At 48.2% G+C, this 21,709-nt stretch overlaps 4 protein-coding genes across 5 annotated transcripts; 2 read left to right on the top strand and 2 right to left on the bottom strand.

Annotated features, from left to right (window-relative positions):
- Positions 1-861: 861 nt before the first annotated feature.
- desi2 (desumoylating isopeptidase 2) lies at positions 862-3,887 on the bottom strand. The gene is made up of 5 exons (XM_068741545.1): positions 3,777-3,887; positions 2,050-2,122; positions 1,853-1,946; positions 1,233-1,374; positions 862-1,137 (listed from the first exon to the last, which is right to left on the bottom strand). The coding sequence occupies exons 1-5, from the start codon at positions 3,822-3,824 to the stop codon at positions 862-864; spliced, it is 633 nt and encodes a 210-aa protein (XP_068597646.1). The 5' UTR covers positions 3,825-3,887.
- Positions 3,888-4,098: 211 nt separating this feature from the next.
- mtrf1l (mitochondrial translational release factor 1-like) lies at positions 4,099-7,041 on the bottom strand. Its single transcript, XM_068741475.1, has 8 exons — positions 6,733-7,041; positions 6,548-6,627; positions 6,344-6,448; positions 6,176-6,254; positions 5,830-5,993; positions 5,542-5,659; positions 5,132-5,268; positions 4,099-5,048 (listed from the first exon to the last, which is right to left on the bottom strand). Exons 1-8 carry the CDS (start codon positions 6,983-6,985, stop codon positions 4,842-4,844), a joined length of 1,143 nt encoding a protein of 380 aa, XP_068597576.1. The 5' UTR covers positions 6,986-7,041; the 3' UTR covers positions 4,099-4,841.
- A 1,846-nt stretch (positions 7,042-8,887) lies between these two features.
- Positions 8,888-11,425, top strand: fbxo5 (F-box protein 5). The gene is made up of 5 exons (XM_068741687.1): positions 8,888-9,513; positions 9,636-9,806; positions 9,901-9,991; positions 10,790-10,987; positions 11,174-11,425. Exons 1-5 carry the CDS (start codon positions 8,888-8,890, stop codon positions 11,423-11,425), a joined length of 1,338 nt encoding a protein of 445 aa, XP_068597788.1.
- Positions 11,426-17,566: 6,141 nt separating this feature from the next.
- LOC137896157 (uncharacterized) lies at positions 17,567-20,080 on the top strand. 2 transcript variants are annotated; one of them, XM_068741685.1, is made up of 8 exons: positions 17,567-17,821; positions 18,112-18,420; positions 18,523-18,546; positions 18,647-18,824; positions 18,920-19,008; positions 19,097-19,168; positions 19,250-19,380; positions 19,572-20,080. In XM_068741685.1, exons 1-8 carry the CDS (start codon positions 17,595-17,597, stop codon positions 19,817-19,819), a joined length of 1,278 nt encoding a protein of 425 aa, XP_068597786.1. In that variant the 5' UTR covers positions 17,567-17,594; the 3' UTR covers positions 19,820-20,080. The 2 variants fall into 2 exon arrangements, with proteins under 2 accessions (XP_068597786.1, XP_068597787.1); XM_068741686.1 differs by having other exon boundaries at positions 19,250-19,419.
- Positions 20,081-21,709: the final 1,629 nt, after the last annotated feature.

Genomic DNA, 21,709 nt, shown 5'->3' with positions numbered 1-21,709 from the left:
GAGCTGCTACAAATGATTAATAGTTTCTGAGATAAACTTGGACGTGAATATAAAACTTGTGTGTACTTGTGTGTACTTGTGTGTTTAGTCTATCCGGCCCGCAGCGCAGAAGGCTGAGGTAGATCCAGACGCACACGCAGCATTCTGAGGCGAGGCGTACAGACTCCGTTCCACCTGCTGCTCTCGGGAATTTCACCAGCCGGGAATCCGGGACACGAAACATTTCCCAGCCGAATACCGAATCACGCCAACACTTTGTGAGACGCGACTAAACGAACTAAAACTAAAATGCTCCGGAACTGCTTCTGTGTCTGTTTCAGGTGAGGTGAGAGAGGAGCGGCTCAGGCGTCGGATCAGTGACCAACAGTCCCTGGAGCACCAGAGACGGCCTCTGTGGCGTAGCGTTGGGGTCGATGCGGAACCGCTTCACCATCAAACGACGCTTCGGGCGTGTTCGTGTTAAAGCAGCAAGCAGGCCCAGGTGAGATATTTACCGCCCGTTTGTCTGGTTCTGGTGAGGCTTTTTTGCTCATGGCAGCAGATCAATACTAAAACAAGAAGGAAGCTGAAACTGAAACGAGTAATACTCCAAAGGAATCGGATTTGCACCGTCCGCCGTGACGCCGCCGGTACAATCCGGATGAGGCTGGGATCGTCTCCTCGAGTCCGGATACAGGTGGGGAAAGGTCCGGAGGTCCGGATGGGGTGCTGGAGTCCCACGTTCACTGAGAGGAGATCCCGGCTCTGGAGCAGCTTTCAGGCCATTCCCTCGCTGGAGGACAGTTTCGTGGAACCTTTGGCGGCAGCTGAACCGATCCGATCCCCTGGTCCAGGTGTCACGTGACCCGGTTGAGGCGGCTCCTACCGGCGCGGCTGGTGCCGGGAATGACGAGGAAAGGAGGCGGCGCCGGAGGAGGACGCGGGCGAGCGCGGCGACATCGAAGCCAGGGATGCCGTGGCGGCGGCGTCCTCCGCCTCCTCCGGCTCGCCTCCTCCCTGGAGCTCCTGGCTGACGCTGGACTGTAAGGCAGCGGGGGTCAGCCACTCGTTGGGCAGGCAGCTCTGGAGGAACGGAACGCAGGAGCTGAAGTAGGCCAGCCGGTTGACCCAGCGAGGAATCTCCCTGCCACACAGGATCTGAGGAGGAGGAGGCGGTGAATTTAATCCCAACATGGGTCGGAGGTATGTGCGTGTGTGTGTGTGTGTGTGTGTGTGTGTGTGCGTGTGCGTACCTCCGACAGTGCTGAGGAGAAGTGGTTGCAGTTCTTGTGCATCAGGTGGTAGGCGTTGCCTTTGTACTCCTTCCCCATTTCCTCCACGATCCGCTCCAAATCTTCCTCCGTGAAGTCGGTGCTGCCCAAGACAATGGCTTCTCTGCAGAGATGATGGGGTGGAAGGTGGCAGGGCAGAGGGGGGGGGGGGGGGGCGTGGAAGGGCGAAGGCGAGCGGCGAGAGACATTACCACCAAGACAACAGAGTTCATTAAGAGAATGTTCTGAGCAGAGCTGGACACGCTCGGTATCCGGCAGCAGATGATCTACACGGTGGAGTGGCATGCATGGAGGCGTGTGTGTGTGTGTGTGTGTGTGTGCGTGTGTGTGTGTGTGTGTGCGCGTGTGTGTGTGCCTGAAGCCAGAGGGCAGATCAACTAGAGCAGAACTAACACACAGCAGCAGCACAGAACTGTGGGTGGAGCGTCTCGCTGCTGAGCTGCCAGGACGGACATTAACTCTCAATAAATCCAGCGGCCGGTTGTGTCTGTGTGCGTGTGTGTGTGTGTGTGTGTGTGTGTGTGTGTGTGTGTGTGCGTGTGTGTGTGTGTGTGCGAGCAAGGCAAATACCCGACACTTACTTGAACTTAAAGGTCTCTCCCAGTTCCGTGGCGTCCCCTGGTGTAATTTCGTAGATCCCTGAGAACGGGTACGGGTGCCCCCCATAGGCGAACTCTGAACACACAAACGCAACGTTTACAAAAAGAAAAACATTCTCACAGTCTCTCCGAGCGAAGGGCCGACTGCCCGGCATCCAGGAGGGGAACCGGACCCTCACCTCTCCCGTAGACCTCGATCCCCGAGTGAAAGACGCCGATGCCCAGCGTGCTGGTGAACTCATTGATCCAGTACTGGAGACAGGAAGGAGGTGCGTTAGAGCCCGGGTGTTCGGCAGTCCGGCTTCTTACCTGCGCACGGAACGACACCCGGATCCACGCGGAAACAAAAAGGCACACGTTCTCTCCAGCCGGGCCTGTTGCTAGGCAGAGTTTGCTTTGCTTTCTTGTCTCTTTCACAGTGAACAGCGATTTCAGGCGTGTTGAATTCGCCACGAGCGAAACGCTTTGGCAGAACTCGACTGGATCCCTTTCATACTTTGGATAACTTTCACAATGTTGTGGAACTAAAGGGATTCTTAGAGCTCGGCGTCTCCCACTGCATCCCGTCAGCTTCCTGACCTACATCGGCTTGAAATGCCGCACGAAAACGCAGCTGCAGGAAAACCAGACAGGAAGAGCCCTTCTCACGTTGACGTAACACGACTTAGGGGAGTCCAAGGACAATCCTGAATCCACTCCCACTTCTCTTCTGAAGGAGTGCGTCCCTTTTGAAGCCTTTCTGAGACAGAATGCCGGACAGGCACGGAAGAACAGATCAACTCTCCCATCGCAAAGTTTTCCAAAATGGAAGAACGGGCCCGTCTCCTACAAACAAGCGTTGGGTTCCTGGCTTCCTCGAAGGAGAGGCTCGCTGAGGCTCCAACATCCTTCCCCCCCCCCCCCCCCCCCGAAAGCAGGCGCCGGATGAGTGTGTGTGTTTTCAGAAGTGAGCTAATCTGCCAGATTAGCATGCTACCCTCCAGCCAGCGGCGAAATAAGAGTCTTATCTGAAAGCCTGTTAAAACCTGCCTCCAAGCCGGGCGGGGCGAAAAACGACAGCGAAGCTGAGTCTGAGTGAAAGAAGGAAGGAAAGAAAAGAAGGGGAGAGACGGATGAACAAAGACGGCTGGATGCTGCTTCATCCGACCCCGTCGAGCGTTTAATGAAGCGGCGAGACACGGAATGTCTTTAGTTTGGGAGAGAACTTTATCCCCTTCGACTGAAAACCAAAACACAGAGTTCTGCTTCAACGCCGTCGCCGCTCCGACCGATGCTGGTTCTTTTTTTTTTTTGTGGCTCATTAGAGCGGCGTTCTAAAGCACTCGGATAAGACGACGGCTCTTTGGTCCTTACTGATGAGAAACTCATGAGAACTTCAAGTCATGAGAAAAGGAGGAGGAGGCGGAACATCGCAAGGAAGAAAGAAAGAAAGGAAACGTCTTTTCAGACGACACTAGTGGCATTCTAGAAAACACCGTGACCTGAGGACAGCGAGGACAGACAGGACAGCAAGGACAGCGAGGACAGTGAGGACAGGCATCAGCCGACGAGAGACGGAACTGCAACGAACCAAACTTTATAAGTTGCATGAGAGCAGAAGATGCAGCCCGAACGAGACAGATCAATCAATGAAGTCATCAATCCCCCCCCCCCCCCCCCCCCCCCCGCGGTGACAACAGACTGACTCAAAGTGTGAAACAAAGACAATCCCAGGAGGAACCTCTGTGGGTCGATATTTGTTCTGATGATCTGGACCGCATCGGAATCGAACTCTGGTTCGATTTCGAAAAGTCAAACTAGCAGATAATCGATTAAAAACATCCATTCAGTCCATGAATATTATTATTATTACTATTATTACTGATGCATCAGATCAAACGATAACGGCATCGAACTTTCCACTGACCATATCGTAGACGTTCAGCATGATCGGCTCGTTTGCCATCACTGGCATCCGGATCTTCTCTGGCTCAGCAGAGACGAAGGGACGCTTCGCCCCCCCCCCCCAACACCCCGATCAAAACTCGCCCAAAAATAGACCCCCCCCCCCACCCCACTTTGGCCACGGATGATCAGTTTGACATCTCAAACCCCGGTAAAAACGTCCGCGTTCCGGTCACGTTTCGCCCCGTCCAACATCCGGGCTCCTTTGTCCGGCGGTGAACAAAACGATCCGGTCAAAAAACAAAAAAAGAACCGAGTCGCTAAAGATGTCGAAGTAAAAAAAAGACTTCACCGAGGGGGGGGTGTCTGTCTTCTAGTAGACGAAAAGGCGCCGGAAAACTCGGATATTCATCTTCCCAGTGAAAGTGTTCAGCAACATTTCAGAATGCTGAGATACGAAAAGAACATTTATTTCTAGCTAGCTGAGGGCAGGATGCGAGTGGGCAAAGCGAAGCGATGAATCCACGATCGATTAATACGCATGCGAGGGATGGGCGCGCGATGGGTATTGTAGTTCTTCAAATGAATTCCCCTCACGGACTACAGTCACAATCGTAGTAGTTAAATGTTTTATGGACGCCTTCAACAAGCTGGTTTGGAGCTTTATTTAAAATGAAGTTTATTTAAAATGCATTATTTTTAATTAAATCATTCCTTCAGCTGAGGTTACAGCTTCTACATATTATGTGTCTTTTTAATTTATTGTTATTTTGCATCTGTGGAGTAATTTATTTTTATTTTTATTTGTATTGTTAAATGTCGATGATTTCTGTACGAAGGACTTTCAACGGAAAACAAGACCGCAAGGGCTTTTCTGAAATGCTCCTCTTAGACAGGATGTTTGACTGTATTTGTACTGTAATACATGCTACTGTGTGACTGTACTTGTACTCTAACATTCTATCTAATAAATATATTCATCATCATCATCACAGAAAACAGAACGAGTTACGATCAGGAAAACAAACTCAACTCGGGTAGACGCTTTTCTTTATGAGACGGCCGTGAGTTCCCACATCCGTACATTTTACTCCTGCTCGTGTTCTTCTAACAGTTCCATGAGCGCCTCCTGGCTGGAGAACTCCTGCAGCGAGGAGTGCATCTCCTCCAGCAGGTCCTCTCCGAGCAGGAAGCGCTTGACGTCCTGCATCGTCAGGCTCATCCGGTGGTCTGTCACGCGATCCTTGGAGAAGTTGTAGGTTCGAATCTTCTCCGATCTGCCTCTGGTGCCAACCTGGAGGTGGAGAGAGGATGTCGAGCTTCACAATCCTGTGAGGATTTCTTTTTCTTTTTTTTTATCCTGTTCCCACGTTTCACCTGTATTTTCCGCTGGCTGTAGCGTTTGCTGGTCTCCTCCTCCAGCTTCATGCCGTACAGCTTGGCTCTCAGAGATTTCATGGCTTTGTCCCTGTTCTTCAGCTGCGAGCGCTCCTGCTGACACTCCGCAGCGACGCCTGACAAACACGCAAAGTATTAAAACTGCTGCTCGTACAATGTTGCACCCGCACGAATAGAATGAAGGAATGGAAAGCGTCAGAACTAAGAGTTGAAATGTGGAAAACCTCCAAAGTTCATAGGATGCTGTTTCAATCCAAACTCTCAGGGAGGAGATTAAGTTGCATTTAGAGATCAGAGATTCTCGTTGCAGATTGTCTTTTGTTGCCCTTTTTTTCCCGACGCTCGGCTAAATTATCGGACTGTGTTGGTTTTTGTGACGCTTCATTTACCGGTTGGCAGATGGACAATCCGGACTGCGCTGTCCGTGGTGTTGACATGTTGACCCCCGGCTCCACTCGCTCTCGTAGTCTCGATCCTCAGATCCTTCGGGTTGATCGTTAAAGATATCTGAGAGGAAAATATAAATCCCCTTAATAAATGTCCGAACCTCAAAGCTTGCGTCACAAAAACAATGAAACGCAACAGATTTGAACACTTTTGATTCAGTCCTATCACAGCAAACTAAAGGGGTCTCTCTCTCTCTCTCTCTCTCTCTCTCGCTGCGTGTAAGGCTGCACCTCGGTGGGTTGGGGCAGCACAGCAACAGTCATGGTGCTGGTGTGCATCCGGCCCTGCCTTTCAGTCTTGGGAACCCTCTGAACTCGATGGACCCCCGCCTCGAATTTCATCCACGCGTAGCTCCGGGGTCCGGCGACGCTGGCCGAGGCGTGACGCAGCCCGCCTGCTCGACAGTGAGCATTAAGAACCAGCAATGGAAGATTAATCAGCAACTGATGGCACAGTGATTATTTCAAATGGCGATTTTAAATGTTAGCTAATCCACAGAATCGTGGCGCTCTCGTGAATCCGTGATAGAGCCCTCCGCTTAGATGGCATGCAGCATGGCATGAATGTCAAGCTGACCTATTTCGCTGGTCATGTGCTCCAGAATATCGAAGGCCCAGCCGCGGTACCGAGCGTAGGCCCAGTACATCTCAAACACCTCACAGAGGAGACGAACACAGAAAACGCTGCAGGTCAGTTCACACTCAGGCCGAACTCATCATGAAATGTATTCAAATGCACAAAAACCTCGGCAGTGAAGAGCATGGCCTCCTGACCCCCGACGCCGGCTGTGACCTCCAGGACGATGTCGCTCATTTCCGCCTCGTCCTCTGGGATCAGCAGATCCAGGATCTGATCGGTGGAGCAGTTTAAATGTAGTTTGCCTTTCCCAAACAGAGAGGATTCGCTTTGCTTCCTCTTATGCTGCTGCAGTTTGGTGCTCGGTTTTACCGTTCGACCGAGATCCTGAATATCCTTCAGGCAGGATTCTCTCTCCAGCTCTGCCAGCTCTCGCAGGGAAGCGTCTTCATCTTTGATGAAAGATTTTAAATTCTCATTTAGCGGGTCAAACACTAAAATGGCTCGTGTACTATCTCTACAGTGAGATTATAATATATACCGCAGAGCATCCTCACCTTCTAGGAGCGTCTGGAGCTCTGCCGCCTCTCTCTCCTTGGCGTCCAGCGCCCTGGTGCTTTGGATGAGAGGAGTCAGCTCAGACAGTCTGCTCGTTTTAGCCTTCAGGTCGTTGTCGCCGCCGTGTTCCTGCAGAGCGCCGCTGTTGACTGTTGTGAAGCATTCGTTATATTCCGCCTCCATCTTTCTCAGGTATCCCTGCAGAGACTTGTTGGAAAGAAGCTCTTCCACCGACAGTAGCTTAGACACCATCGTTGGTGAACTGGTGTGAAGCGTTCTTGCAGTCCTTACACGGTGAAATCTTAACGTTTGCCCGCAGACATGTGGATTTTTTTGCAATCGGGGTGTTTGCAGACCAAATGCGCATCTCTTCCCTGTTGGAAAAAGGTTTATGGCTCTTCTGCAAGCCATTGCACGAGCAGATCCTGATACGAGCTGCTTTCTGACGGCCGTTTTTCTTATGCGTTTGGTGAAATTTCAGATTTGATGATAAACGCAAGCTCCGACATCCCAAAAGAGATTGTTAGGCCATTTCCGCAGCGATCGACTGCACAACTCAATGTGAAAATTAAGATGGTGATTGTGAGTGAATTAGAAAGACAGCTCGTCCGCGATTGATTCCGACAGATACACTAAAACGCTTTGAGACCGTACATTTTTCGTTTCCTTAAAGTCGACGTGGCATTAACGAAATCAAACGCGGTCATAAGTTGTCTGAAAGTTTGTAGGACATCGTTTTTTATACATGTTTAAAAAAATATTCGACTTTACCACAAGTCTTTAGGGCGCGGACATATTGAATAAATCACGCATGCGCAGTTGATGTGGGTTTTTTTCCCTGCAGAGGACACTTAAACGAAAAACGAACACAGGGCCGCCATATAATTAGACTTATTCAAGTTTAGATTTCAGAATCGCATCAGTCCTACGTACAAAATGTGAAAGACAATTATACAGTTTAAAAAAATATCTAGCGTTTAATTTTTTTTTCATTGTGCCCCCTCTCAATAACTCCTCTAGCGATGTTAAATTACAGGACTATTTAGATTTTAAAATATTTAACGTCCATTCTAGTACATGTTCTTATACTTGCATAATTCCCATTTTTGTGATTAAATTACAACTTATTTACGTGAAGGAGAAAAAACATTTTAAGTTTTGTTTCACATCGGACGGGAAATACCAGTCGGACCACTTTTACTACGCATTTACCAACAAGCTCAACTCCTATTCGCTGATTATTTAAAGGCCACCGCCCGCTAACTTCTGATTGGTTCAGCGCCTTTCGGGGACGTATTTCAAATGCCGGGGAGAAACTGGCGGATTTTTAGATGTGGAATCAATTTGGCCCGAGCGGGTTCGATTTATTTCAGCGGTGAAATAGAGGAATGCGGGAGGGAGCTTTGGCTGGCAGTAGACGCAAGGTAAGAATGTTAACACAATATTAAGCGGCTTCTGAGATGCTAGCTAAACTTACGAAGCATTGTAATGTCTATTAAACAATGTTCGGGCTCGACGTTAGCCGACATTTGGCTATTTCAGCTGTTAAATGGCTAACTTTTAAGCGAAACTAGTCTGTAATTCGGATTACTTTTAGTGCTTTAGAACGGGAGCTTTAGCCAGAAGTTGCATGAGAATTGGCACTTTAACTGTAGCAAGCTACTGTAGCTTCGCACTAGTTCCATGCTACTTCCTATCGTACGCGCGTAAACGCAGGAGAGTCCCTGCTAGCCAAAGATCTGCAAGATGGACCATAAACTCTCAAAAGCTCAGCAATTAGCCTAACCCAGTTTTACTCAACAACAAAAACTCTGTTGGATTATAAGCATTAGAGCACCAAAGCGAAGCCGCGTGAGTTTCTTTACGTCACTGTTGTCTTTGCGCCAAATGCGTATCGCGCCAAAATTTAGCATTTGGTTGGCAAAAGGAGTGGCGGAGGCATTTCTAGCCAAATCCGAACTCGGTAAAGAAGATCTTCCGCAGTGTATTTTACCCAGATGCTATTTTATAGTTCGTTTTAGCCTTGGAGGTAGCGGCGTTGTCTTGCATGCGGGAGGCCATGTTGCCCCCCCCCCCCCGAACTGTGGTACACGATCGCGTATAAAGACCTAACGTCTCCCTGGTTGTCTTCAGGTATCTCCTGCTACAGTTCGTATGCTTCGCTATAAGGAAGACAGCATGAAATATCCCGGCTACAAGGCTGCCATGTCCAACAACGTGGAGAAAACCGCTTCTGCGGCGGCGGCCGCTGCCAATTCCAGGTTGTTTGACCTCAAATGTTCTCCGGTAAAGCCGGAACCGAACCCGATCAAACCTCCGTGGCCCCCTGCGGAGGTGACCGCGCTGTCGGTGTCTCTCGAGGACAACTCCAGAGCCGTCCACAACAAGGAGAACAGCACCACCAGGGACCATGACCGGACTCTGGACGAACTCTTTGAAGACAGCGGATACCTCTCTCTGCAAAACAGTCAGGTGGATGATCACCAGGGCGAGGGGGAGGATGAGGAGGAGCACGTCATCAGGAAACCCCCAGGCCCTCGGCCTTCTACCGCCGCCACGCCTCAGGATGGAGTCGCGTCACCGAACGGTTCTCCGTCTAAATGCCAAAGGACCCCGAGCGCCGCTCATCCATTCGCCACCCCGTCCGCGAGCCATCCCAAGAAAGCGGCTAAATGCTCCGTGTCGTCCACGCCCGCCGTCCGTCACAGAAACCTCCCTGTCCTGATGTTCCAGCGGGCCGTGTGTGAAGAGCTTTCCAGGAGCTACCAGAAGAATAAGAGGTGGGGTTCTCTCCTCAGCGGAGCGGCGCTGCCTTTCAGGGCTTTAGTTGTGTAGAATAAAAATGGGATTCTATCAAACGGTCCAGTCGGTGCCTGAATCTCAATTTGTCTTCCTGTCCCAGGTACGACTGGAGCGTCGTCTCCAAGGTGGCGGAGGATCATTTGCTGGATCGCGTGATCGGCGGCCAGATGGGCCTGGAATACGTCGACGTGTTTTCGTCTCTCCTGGCCAGGAATATGAAAAGCATCCTGGCCGACGTCCTGGTCCTGCTGGGAGACATGGACCTCATCAGGCATGTCCAATCGATAATCGGCTGTCTCGTACGTCGGGGACACGGGTAAATCTTCCTGGTTACTAATTTGTGTTTGCCTCTTCTCGTCTCGCAGCTGCAGGAAAGTGAGCCGGACGTGGAGGAGGATCATCTGCGAGGACGCCGCGGCCCCGAGTAGATGTCAAAGAGCCGAGGACGCACTCACGGTGGGGACGCGCACGCAAACCCTCGCGTTGAGATTTAGCAGCCGTGTTGCTTTTAAGATTTATGGTGGAGACATTTTAAAACGGCAGATAGGCGAAGTAGCGACACCATATTTATTTGATTATTTTACGTGTATTTCTACCTTTATGAACCCACCCTTTACCGTGTTAACCTTTCCCACACGCCTACAAACACCTTTGTATTTTACTGTGTATTTCTTATGCTCTTAAACACTTTGAAAGTTACCTGTACTCTTAATCCTAAATTACTTATAATATGCAGCAACTCGACATGGAGTACACGGCGATTGTCTCTTAATGCAATAATAACGCTAACTTTACGAGGCTGGTGTGTGCTAGCGGAGCGGCGTGCGCACCGTTGAAGATGCTGCAGTGAAACTTGGAAGATGATTATTTTGCTTTGCAGTAATGATGAAGGTGATGATGGTGATTACCGCACAGCCGATGAGAGAATTACAGCTCGTGTTTTCTGAACGCAGGTTTCGTCCAATATTTACAGCAGTACCGATACTGCATTTTATTTGTTGCAATACTGTGTGTGTGTGTGTGTGTGTTTGAGGCTAGAAAATGCTTAGTTTATATCAATAAAATAACCAAAATGATTACATATTTCTGAATCCTGCGATGTATAAACTTGTATGCTTGTCAATAAAACCTGCAACTCAGTGAAGCCCCCCGGAGGTGAACCGCGATACAGCGAGGGAAGACCACATGTACAAATACGCTTACGGGCTTTTAGATACTTCACGTTTTAACTTGTTCCCATTTATACCTTTTTAGGAGTCGAGGAGCTCCCTGAGAAAGCCTTGCGGCGGTTTGACGAGGGATCTGGCCGTGTCCAGAGCAGTTTTGTCTTGCATGCAAACCATGGCCTCTTCAAACACATCCACGGCCTCCTGCCTTACGCCCGCCCAGAGCTGCAGGGTCCACAAAAAGACCAGCAGCTCCCGACGGTCGCGCTTCAGTGAATACGTGCAGGTGAGCATTTGTGTTATGGATTTATTCCTTTAGCGTTTTTAACTCATCTAAAAATATATATATATATACATTTTGTTTGCTCAAAAGCCAAACGCCCTCGTTTCTGCTATGGAAAATGCATTTGTGCACGTTTCACTGTGCCGGCGGGTTTTTAACTTGCCTGCTTGTGTTGCTCCTTCCGTCCAGGCTGCCAGCGGCCTGCAGCAGCACGAGTCTCTGCGCCCGTGCAGGCGTTGTGGCTCACCAGCCACCCACTCAACGGAGGTTCAGAGGGCGATCTGCACCCGCGCCAGCTGTCGGTTTGACTTCTGCACCCACTGTCGGGAGACGTTCCACGGCTCGGCCCCCTGCAGAGCGATCCAGCCCAGGGCCCACTTGCCTTCCTCCAGTTCCAGGCCGCTCGTACCAGGGAGCAGGAGGAGCGTCAGGCGCCTGTGACGGCGCCCTTACAAGGTTTTACTCAGACTTTTAACTGGTAATTTTTCTCTGCGCTGGGAGTGTTTTTGAATGGTTCCTCACCAAAGCTTGGACAGCAGGGAAAGCTCCGCACTTTGCATGTCCACCGCGTCATCGCTACTCTGATTATCACACCTGTAAAACAGAGCTGGGACAATCAACCAGAAAGAGTCGTCTGAAAAGCTGTTTGTTGTCTGCAAGCAAAAAAACACATCTACCTTTTAAAAAAAGAGAGAAATGTATTCTCCTTCAAATTGTACAGTTTTATCATGTTTTAAGATGAAATGGTGTAAATTTCAAATGTTATATTTTAAATAGTTTTGTAATGTGTTTTTTTAAATAAATATTGAGCCTCGGGGGGTCTTGATGTTCGTATTTGCTGTTGGTATTGGGTGTAAATACATAAAACTTTATCATCAAAACAGAAACTCTTTTGTGGTTCTTCGCTGCCTGACCGAGCGTCGCTCCAGCCGCGTTAGTTCCTCACATTCTAGTGACCTATCAAAGTTTTTACATTTAGTTTTTAAAGTTTAATTTTGTTTCCAAACATTCACTGTCGTGCTGTTCGTTTGTAGTTTCAGTCGCGGCACCAGAGGGCAGCATTCGTTTCTTCTGGATGAAATGAGCTCGGTTCTCTTATCCTGAATTTTGATACCTCAAATATTTTTGCTATTCAATGAATGCAGAAAGTAAAGAATGAGCTTCAATTTTTTTTACCACAGCTATGTAAAACAAATTAAATTTTAAACTTGTAGTTCCCAAGAATTTGTATTGCATATTGAGTAATTAATAAAATTGTAAGCGATCTATGGGCGGCACAAAAAATACACCTTAAGTCCTGCCGCTGTGAAACAGTTTCCCTATTAAAAAGAAATTTGCTTGAATCAATCATGATTTTTTTTTGGGGGGGGGGGGGCATGAAGCTGCAAAAAGCCTCGCTAATAGATGTTACCTCTGACATTTACAGGATGAGCCATTAGTGTGTGTGTGACAATAAATTGCCGTAGTAACGCAGCGAATGCCATAACACTGTTCCTTTCATCTTTATTGGATGGGATTAATGTTTCCTCTGTTTGAGTTTCTTATCGCTCTGCTGCTGTTGTGAAAAGAATCTACCGTAAGTTGCCCAGGAAAAGACTTCTACTGTATTTCCCTTATAGGTTTTGACACAGAAAAATGAGCCTTAAATGTGGCGGTGTGAGATTTATCCGTCTCATCTGTCACTGTCGAGCGGGCTCCTGCACATACAAATGTCAACCTGCTGTTTCCCCCTTTTAAAATGAATCGTCTTCACTTTTTCTGGCTCTGCCAGTGAGTGTTGGACGAAGTTTTGTGTTTGTCCAGAAGAATATTTATTTCCATTTAGTTAGTTTTTTTGTCTTTTAATCAGTGGATCACGTTTGTCAGCTGTTCTATCTGTTGATGTCACGGTGGCGGCGGCGGCTGATTAGTCTGTGCTGTGGCCTTTCGCTGCCTTAGTAACTCGGGGTCATTTATCTGGCAGATTTATTGATCTGCTGCCGTGCGGGGACGCGTCGCCGGCACCGTCAGACCTGCTGCTAATTGTAAAAGCCTCTGGCGGTGTCTGAAGAATCCTTGTGTTGGTGTGTCGGCGCTGATGTCACTGAGGGGCAAAAAGAAAATGATGCTTTTTAAAATGATTACATTTCTAGTAATAAGGAAAGCTATTCATTTACAAATTAAGGAACCAGTTAAAAGTACAGTACATTTGCTGTAAATCATGGCCATACGGTACACGCTATGAGACTAAGCAGCAAGGAGAGGAAATAATTTAAAACTTTAGCTGAATGAAATCAATAATTTAATCAATAGGAAAAAATGTCTTATGGGGAAAAGGTCCATAGGCTCCCCCTCCTCTGGCACCTCAGTGGGACGGGTAATTGGGCTTTGCCTTTCTGTTTTCCAGGGACATAACTAAGATTAGATAGAATTAAATGTAATTGGATTACTTCAATGCCCCAGTCCACCTTTGGGGTAAACACCCTGCACAAGGAAGAGTCCGTTTGAAAGCCCTTAAAGTGAAGCATTTCTTCTCCACTGTTGAATAATGCACAGTCTTGTACTGGCAAAAGCCAGAGGATGATAATAATCCTCCAGGGAATGGCCACAACCAACGGGGGGGGGGGGGGGGGTCAGGGTGGAACAAAAACTGGATTTCTTCTCAGTGCATACCGAATGTTCTTGTAGACTCTCTCTCTCCCTTTGGTCCACAGCTGATTGGGCCGTTTTGGGACTGGTCGTGTTTCTAAGTGTTAGTGGGCTTTAGTCCAGACACTCAATGGGCTGGTGCAGGTGTGATGCTGGGTGCAAGTCAAAATCAGAGATTGCATTAAGGTATCTGAAATCAATGCAAAATCCGATCGTACCATCAGGAGGGGCAAAGAAGACAAGTCAACTGGACTTGTTCAAGTTTGGTTGGAGACGTTTCACCTCTCAGCCAATGACTGGTTAGAGAGTCCACCAAGGTTATCAGACTCCACAGGAGTCTTTAGCATTCATGAGGTGGAGGAGACCAGCGTCTGTCTCGGGGTGTCGCCAGCTTTGAAGTGAACACAATCCTAAATAATTCATCCTGATTGGTCCTAGAGAGGACAAACTTACACTGTCAATCAAAAATAAAGGCATTATATTCTCTCCTCTACAATTAAAGCTTCAAATAAATGGCAGAAAAATTAGTTTTTCGTTTCCTTATTTTGTGTTTTTCACGCCAGTAGAGCAGCATCACGTCTCCCACAACTCTCCTCCTCCTTTCCTCTTTTCTGTCACTATTTTTAGAGCTTTATCTGCTCATCCTTTGAAGATCACGCTTTTTCATTTTTGAGTAAAAAGCCAATTTCTGCCCAAGGATAGATATTGTGTAGGGGGGATGACAGGCCGACATCTGGACCAGGTGGTCTGTGTGTGTGTGTGTGTGTGTGTGTGTGTGTGTGCAGTGACTTCCAAGTTGAACTGTAAAAGCCCTGGAATGAAGTTTTCGCTCCATTTCCTTCAGGGAAATAATGATGGCGCAGGAAGTGAAGGGAGTTTTCAGGCTGGGGAGGGAAACATTGAAGCCTGGCTTCACTCATAACGATGAAGCAGAACAAATTCAGCATCGCAGTCGGTTCTCTGTTTACATCTATAGCAGGCACAGTGCTCGGTGTTAAAAGGGTACTCTCGCTCCGTCGGTCTATTTTTACTCAGCCGGCTCCACTAAGATCAGCTGTGATGAGAGTTAATGAACGAAAACGCTCGACAAGTCAGGCAATCATCGCAAATGTTGCAGCGAGTGGAGAGAGAATGTGCACAGAAAGATGTGCACAGAAATCTACGCACAATAAGAGGCGTGTGTGCCTAAGAACAAGTCGACGCGCAACATTTGCCTTTCAGAAATGCACCTGTTATAAGTGGATAATCGCAGCGGTGCGTGACTGGAAAATGGTTCCAACAAAGAGTCAGGACTTCACAAAACCAGGAAAAAGACTCGCTGGGATTAACAAGACTTGGGAGGATGGACCCATCGGTACGCGAGGGAGAGGGCACAAGGAAAAATTACACCTCCAGAGGTCAAGATAACAAGACATCTACGTCTGGGATTTCACTCCCGGCTCACAGATGACTGGGTGAGAGAAGTCCATCCTGCAAAGTCCTCTTAGGCATGCAGAGACGCCTCGCTTTCTAATTAGGAGATCCTCTGATCTGGATTCAGCCCCGCAGAACGTCGCTTATGACATTTATGAGTCAAACTTCCGCTGCCATTTTGGCATTTGTCAACAAAATGAGTCAGAATGCAATCAATTACATTTGAACTCAACTTTCGTCGTTATGAATCTGAAAAGCAAGACGCAGCTGCAGCACGACACCGGGGCAACAAAAAAAAAGACGTCTCCTCCACAAATAAATATGAGAAATGGAGCGTGAGAACGCAAACCTGCTTGATGAATGGACAATGAAGCGGCTCTGCGTTCAGCTCTAAATGTGTTTTACACACAGCGTGAGGTCAATCTGTGATGGATTAAAGCAACCTCTTTCCTGCCCTCTCCAGGAGCGCTGGACTTCACAGAGCTGTGGAAAACAAAGTCTGATAATGGTCCGAAACAATTATACAAATCCTAAAGGAAAAGGCCGTGAGCAGCATCTAATGTGGCCTGAATGCAGCCGAATGACGTTTCATCATCTTTCCGTTCACACAGAAATGGAACCGCTTTGAATGGCTGAACCACAAGATGGCTTCGTCCCACGTCTCTGTTGCTGCCTCCCTCCATGTATTTCATGTTCCAGGTTCAAGTGTTGAACCCGCATGGCCTTTACCCACAGGACGGGAGGGACATCTGGACTTGTCCATGCTTTGGGTCTTTTAATTTGAGAGGTATTCTATAATAATAATCATCATAATAATACATTTTATTTATCGAGCGCTTTTCTAGAGCTAGACTAACACTTTTATTTTGAAACTTTCAGCGGAAGTTCCATCATTGTGATTGTGACTTCCGCTATTTAACGCCGGGCATTAGTGACATCAGAAGTGTGCCTTGCACCGCACCGGACCGCACGGCCAGGTTTGGCGTTTTCTAGCGTCGAAAGCGCTTAAGATGAGATAAGAGGAGTTAAAGGAGACCAAACGAATCCGAAGGCTTTGAAAAGGTAAAATGAATTTCCCGATTTATGACATTTTAACCGATTCACGCGCAATATAATATGCTAACGGTAGCTAGGCGCAGCTAGCTCGAGCAGCTTTTGTATTTTCTCCAAATCCCTTTTTTCTGTTTTGTTCTCACGCCGATCCTAAATACCGCTCGTTTTCTGTGAGTGTCCCTTTGTTTCATGTCACATAAAAAAGACCGATGTGAGAAAGTAATAAGGCCAAAAAAAAAAAGGAACTCCTGTTCGTCAAATGACGGTGAATTAACTTGTAGGAATGTTTATGGGATTCTGAGCCGCGAGAGAAATTAGACACCCTCAGGTGAGCTCTTCTGTTGAGCTGCACCCAGGTGTGGCTGGGGGGGGTAATGAAATGCAGTTTAGCATCTAACCGGAAGTGCAATTACGAGACAAATATTCAGGTTAAAGAGATTTTACACTTGTTACGTACACGGATTTGGTGTTAGGAAGATTCTACAATAATAATATACGGTGTCTTAATCCTCCTCCTCTGTTCAGAGATGGTTTCTCCAGAAATGGCTTCTTTAACTCCTCTTTAAGCGTGCGTGCGTGTGTGTGCGTGTGCGCGTGTGTGTGCGCGCGTGCGTGGAGCAAATGGCACAAACAACTTTCAGGTGACTTCAACCTTCCTCGGCTGGAGGCCCAGAACTCTTTTTGTTGTTGTTTTTGTCATTAGATGTTATTCTGTCTCTCTCACAGTCCTCAAAAATGCTGAGTCGACCTCTGACCCTGAAGGACAGCGATGGCAGGCGGCGGGGCTTGGGGGCGGCGACGGCGACGCCGCATCCAGCTCGGCCTTCGGCTGACGATGAGGCCGATGGCGGCGCGTCTGAAACGGGTTCGTTTTGATGGATGGAAAGTCCGTTTGAGAACTTCTGTTTCCACGCAGACCAGCTGAGCGAGGGAACTCACTGCCTTTTTGTTGTCCTTCAGGAGTTTTGTCTCCGCCTGTGTCTCCTTGGAGCGTCTCCTCCGCAGCTTCCTCTCCTTCTCGCTCTATTGTCTCCTCTCCTCATGAGTCACCCTCTGCTCCCTCTCTCCTCTATCACACTGCAGTCTTAACTTCTCCCGCTCATTCCCCCTCTCCCAGCCCTCCACCTCTCTCATCTCAACCTCCCGCTCCCTCCTTACCTTCCGTTCTTCCTCCTGCTCCTCAGTCTTGCCCCGCCTCCTCTCAGCTCACCGCTCGGAGGTGCGCCGCCTCCTGCGAGGAGCGCTGGCTTCCCTCGGTCATCGTCTGGACTCTCTGGAGAGGAGCGTCGGGGCAAAGAAGAGGAAGAGGAGGACAAGGCAAAGAGAAGAGAAAGGAGGATCAGGCTGTTCTCCCGGTGAGATCGCCGTTGCCTCCATTATCGCCGGGGACTCACCCGCGCCTCCACACCGTTCCTCCAGTCTAAGCCAATCACGAGGCGGGGGCGGGAGAGGCGACGCGGAGGAGGGCGACGGATGTGGTGACAAAAGGAGGAGGAAGAACCACAGAGGAAGAGAGATGACTGGAAATGGGGACGAAGATGGAGACGAGTCTGCTGGGGGATTTGTTGGAAGGGTGGAGGTGTCTTTCAAAGGAGGAGCAGAGGAAGATGATGCCCCGATTACTCTGCACAACTTCAACCGCAAAAAACCCAGGAGAGGGGAGCGGGGAGGAAGTGGCCAATCAGAGACGGCCGTCAGTGCTGTCAGGATGAATGGTTTCAGAGCGCCGCTGCTGCTCCGCGGGTGAGAAGTAAACAAGTTACTCGCTAAAGACGTAACGTTTACCAGCATCGACCAGCAGGTTAAAAAAAAAATGGGAGCGACTTCCTCCCAGAGTCCTTTTGCAGTAAAAGTGGAATGTTTTCCCTTTATTACCTGATGCAGGATTTATATTTATATATTTTATAATGTACCAAACAGTTTTATTGGTGACAACTGCAGTCCAGCCGGCTATGTTGTGTAAAGTGGAGTGAAATCATTATGTGACAAAATATACGATAAAAAAAATCTCAACCTTTTTCCTCTTCTCCTAGCGCCGCCTCAAACTCGTCCTCCCAGGATGCCTTGCACTTTCTGCAGCCAGCCCAGACCTGCAGCCAATCAGGATCTCTCAGTATCTCATCTGGACAATGGCAGTTCTCTGATTTCACCACGCCCCTCGCGTGCTCGTCCAATCGCAGAGCTTTTTACCTTTTCCTCAGCACTGCCTCCTGTAGCCGTGCCCCCATGCTGCGGTTCTCAGCAGTTGCCATGGAGATGATATTTGAGTCGGCGAGGGGCGTAACTTGTTTGAGGCCATTGAAGGACTGGACAGCCCCGCCTGGCCTGAACAACGACCACTGGTTGGTTGGCTCTAATATTAACCCTTATTAATATTCATGAGTATTAGTACATCATAATATTGCACTCAGAGCATTAACTATAACTTTCCTTTCTCCTTGCAGCTATGTGCGTACGCCTACACCCAGGTGAATACAAATATACCCTATTTTAATGTCTTATTTCTTTGTACGTCGTTTTTAATTGGTGTGCGGTTCGTGCGTTTTAAGTAATTTATATCTCTAACAGCCCAGCTTCTCCCACCCGGCGACTTCAGAAGCAGCGGTCCAATCACAGCTCCCGTTGCCTACGCCTCCCCCGGCGACGGTCTCTTCCTTCGCCGTCGTCTTCAGCCAATGGACTATCTGCTCTGCTTTCCACGAGCCAATCGACAGCAGGCCCAGAGTTTCTCAGCACAAATGGAGAGGTGGATGTTTTTTTTGTTGTTTCCTATTTTTTATTGTCAAGTCATTTTTACTCATAGTTTCCACTGATTGGATCTCTGTGTCCATTTTATGTCAGCGAGCCAAACGCGTCTCACAGATTCGAATCCGGCGGGCATCACCGCGTGGAACGTTGCTCACGCCAATGGGACTGCCAAAGGTCAAAAGGTAGGTTGCGTGGGTGTGGAGGAAATGAACACAGTCATTTACAAACACATTGACCATATTCCAAAATCATCAGTAAACATTTTTTCAGGTTAAAGAAGAAAGAGTTCAGTCTGGAGGAGATTTATACGAACAAGAACTACAATTCCCCCTCAACCAACAGGTAATGGTAACCTTTAAAATGAATAATGCAAATCTCGCTGAATCTCCAGTCTTCTACCATGTTTTGTTTTTCACCCCACAGGAGTCCTGAAACAATGTTTGAGGAGCCACGGGAGAAGAATGGAGCGCTACTCCTGATTGGACAGCAGAAAAGACGGAGGGTTCTCCTTTTTCCTGACTTCACTCAGCCCCGGAAAAGGAAGAGACTGCAAGGCTGGTTGGGAAATGTATTGAGAGCATGATAAAGCGACGGTAGTCTCCTTATTTGTGTCCCTCCTTCGTGTTATTTTGTATTTTATTTCTAACTACGCAGTTGTATTCATTATTACTACATAGAGGTGGCACTTCTCTTTTCATCATCTTGTTCTTCACACTTCTTTTTTCAAAATGTTTGTCGACTTCAGGGGCGGGACTTCCTGTTACCATGGTCCCCAGGAAGCGGAAAGCATCTCTCCGTCAGTGCAATGGCAGCGTCCCTCATGGGGACGAGTCAGACGTGGATGTGATGCTGGTGGAGCGACTTTCTGATACAACGAGGCTTGGATGTGTGATCTGTGACATCACATCCTGTCAGCAAACCAAAGGCCGAATGAACACATGGTTTTTTTTTGCAGTGTATTTGCTGTTTTATTTTTTACAGTGTTGGATGTGAAACGTGAACCAGATGGATAGAAATATAAATGTACATTTTCTTCGTATTGCTGATCTGATCTGCTCGGAAGAAAAGCCCATAACGGGCAGCTTATATTTTCAAGAGGTTTGTTAACATCAATACTCTATTGTAGTACTCTATTAGTACTGGGGCAGTACTGAATGAGTACTACGGCAGTATTGTGTGAGTACTGGAGATCTAAAATATTTGGATCAATACAATTTGTGTCTGCAGTTGGGTTTGTTGTTGATTATTTGTGGACATGAGATTAAAGTATGTATATTTACATTCAGATTGTCTGTGGTATCGTCATTGGTGTTGGGAATTTGTTAATGACTGGTTATCAGCTGGTCGAGTTTATGCTGGCCTCACAGCCAGATGGTACTGGGTTCAAATCGTGTCTGCGTCGGGGTTCTCCTGTTTCCGCCCACCTCCGGAAACATGCAATTTAGGGGAATCGATTACTCCAAATTGTCCGTAGTGTATGAGTGCGTGCGTCGGTGTGTGCACGGGGGTGGGGGAATAGTTGGTAGCAATGTTGAAAAGTTCAAAATGCCCCGGCTTCAAATCCCACCACGGGAATGGGATAGAGAGGGGGTAGCAGGGTGGGCCCAGGGCCACCTGGGCGGAGTGAAGTGGACCGGTCCAGTTCACTCCGCCCAGGCAAGGCCCCAGGCCCGCCCTGCTACCCCCTTTCCACCCCACTCCCACAGCGGGACTCGAACCCAGGGCCTCCGACACGGTGGTTGGTAGCAATACCAACCACCCCCCAGTGCGGGGTAGGAAACTCGAGGCATTAACAAAGTCATACTTGTCGGATGATGAGGTGCTATTTCAGACCACAGCGTGTTGCACTGGAGCTGTGCTTTTTCCTTATGTGACGTCGTACTGCGTTCTCGGTGGTGCAGTGGGTAGCACACTTGACTCCCAGCCAGAAGGTCCTGGGTTCGAAACCAAGGGGTGCAGCATGTGTTTTTTTTTTTACAAGAATTTGAGGTTTGTTGTTTGGTCCTCGGCAGCTGTGTTGGATCAGTCGTTCTTCGCCTCTGCGCTTTGTGATGATGCTGGAGAGACACTGATTTTGGGTGTGAGAGTTATTATTGCGTGTGGATTTTGGTTCATGGGTTAATGTGGCTTCCAGTGTGTGTGTCTCTAGTTCAGCTTTTCCCAACCGGTGTGCCGCGAGAGATCGTCAGGTGTGCCGTGAGAAATTTTCCAAAAAAATATATATTTTTTTTTATTTTTATTTTTTATAATATCACGTAATTAACATTGTCGGGTGTCCGCGCTGTAATAAAGCGTGTGTGCCGCCCGTAGATCGCTCTTCAGACTTTGAAGTGAACGACAAGAGCTGGTTTCCGTCATTGTGAGCCAAAAAAAAAAGTCTGTTAAAGTCTAACGTGATTGGTCGAGATGTGTGTGTGGGCGTGTGCGCGTCCACAACGAGCAGGGGGTGGGGGGTGTTTACGCACACGCAGCACAGCGAGCGGACGAAACGAAAGGGAGGCAGGGAGAGAGAGAACTTTAGACCAGAGACAAACGACGCGCTAGAAAGGGTGAGGAAAAAAACGAGCGATAGAAAACGTAGAAATCTGGACACATTTTAAATAAAGTAAGATCGTATCTTGAGGAGCCGCTTATCCAAAGAAGTGCAGACCCACTGAGCTGGTGGGAGTCCAGGTGTTCAGTCTCCCCACGTCTTACACACGCAATGGCACGGAGACTGTCCCCTCAGAGAGAATCTCCAAAACAGGACAGATGATAACAGAAAGGAGAAACAGGATCAGCCCCTCCAAGCTGAGCCACTTGGTTTTCTTTGATGCCAATCTTCAGTAAAACAGTAGAACTGTTACCTGAAGCTGCTTTATCTTTTGCACTTTTTAATTTATG

Source organism: Brachionichthys hirsutus, chromosome 7 (genome assembly GCF_040956055.1).
Source record: "Brachionichthys hirsutus isolate HB-005 chromosome 7, CSIRO-AGI_Bhir_v1, whole genome shotgun sequence".
NCBI lineage: Eukaryota > Metazoa > Chordata > Actinopteri > Lophiiformes > Brachionichthyidae > Brachionichthys > Brachionichthys hirsutus.
The sequence above is the reverse complement of the archived record's forward strand: the minus strand, read 5'-3'. Positions and strand labels throughout refer to the sequence as shown.

What these genes read in the sequence shown, in the direction of transcription:
- mtrf1l (XM_068741475.1), bottom strand. Translation starts at nt 6,985, where the DNA reads ATGGTGTCTAAGCTACTGTCGGTGGAAGAGCTTCTTTCCAACAAGTCT. An exon ending in GCTCCAGACGCTCCTAGAAG is followed by an intron (nt 6,628 to 6,732) that starts GTGAGGATGCTC and finishes CTTTCATCAAAG; the next exon opens with ATGAAGACGCTTCCCTGCGA. An exon ending in CCATGCTCTTCACTGCCGAG is followed by an intron (nt 6,255 to 6,343) that starts GTTTTTGTGCAT and finishes CTCCTCTGTGAG; the next exon opens with GTGTTTGAGATGTACTGGGC.
- fbxo5 (XM_068741687.1), top strand. Translation starts at nt 8,888, where the DNA reads ATGCTTCGCTATAAGGAAGACAGCATGAAATATCCCGGCTACAAGGCT. An exon ending in AGCTACCAGAAGAATAAGAG is followed by an intron (nt 9,514 to 9,635) that starts GTGGGGTTCTCT and finishes TTCCTGTCCCAG; the next exon opens with GTACGACTGGAGCGTCGTCT. An exon ending in GGAGACATGGACCTCATCAG is followed by an intron (nt 9,807 to 9,900) that starts GCATGTCCAATC and finishes CTCGTCTCGCAG; the next exon opens with CTGCAGGAAAGTGAGCCGGA.
- desi2 (XM_068741545.1), bottom strand. Translation starts at nt 3,824, where the DNA reads ATGCCAGTGATGGCAAACGAGCCGATCATGCTGAACGTCTACGATATG. An exon ending in TGCTGAACGTCTACGATATG is followed by an intron (nt 2,123 to 3,776) that starts GTCAGTGGAAAG and finishes TCCTGTCTCCAG; the next exon opens with TACTGGATCAATGAGTTCAC. An exon ending in GGAGAGACCTTTAAGTTCAA is followed by an intron (nt 1,375 to 1,852) that starts GTAAGTGTCGGG and finishes TCATCTCTGCAG; the next exon opens with AGAAGCCATTGTCTTGGGCA.
- LOC137896157 (XM_068741685.1), top strand. Translation starts at nt 17,595, where the DNA reads ATGACTGGAAATGGGGACGAAGATGGAGACGAGTCTGCTGGGGGATTT. An exon ending in GGACTGCCAAAGGTCAAAAG is followed by an intron (nt 19,009 to 19,096) that starts GTAGGTTGCGTG and finishes ACATTTTTTCAG; the next exon opens with GTTAAAGAAGAAAGAGTTCA. An exon ending in GAAAAGGAAGAGACTGCAAG is followed by an intron (nt 19,381 to 19,571) that starts GCTGGTTGGGAA and finishes TGTCGACTTCAG; the next exon opens with GGGCGGGACTTCCTGTTACC.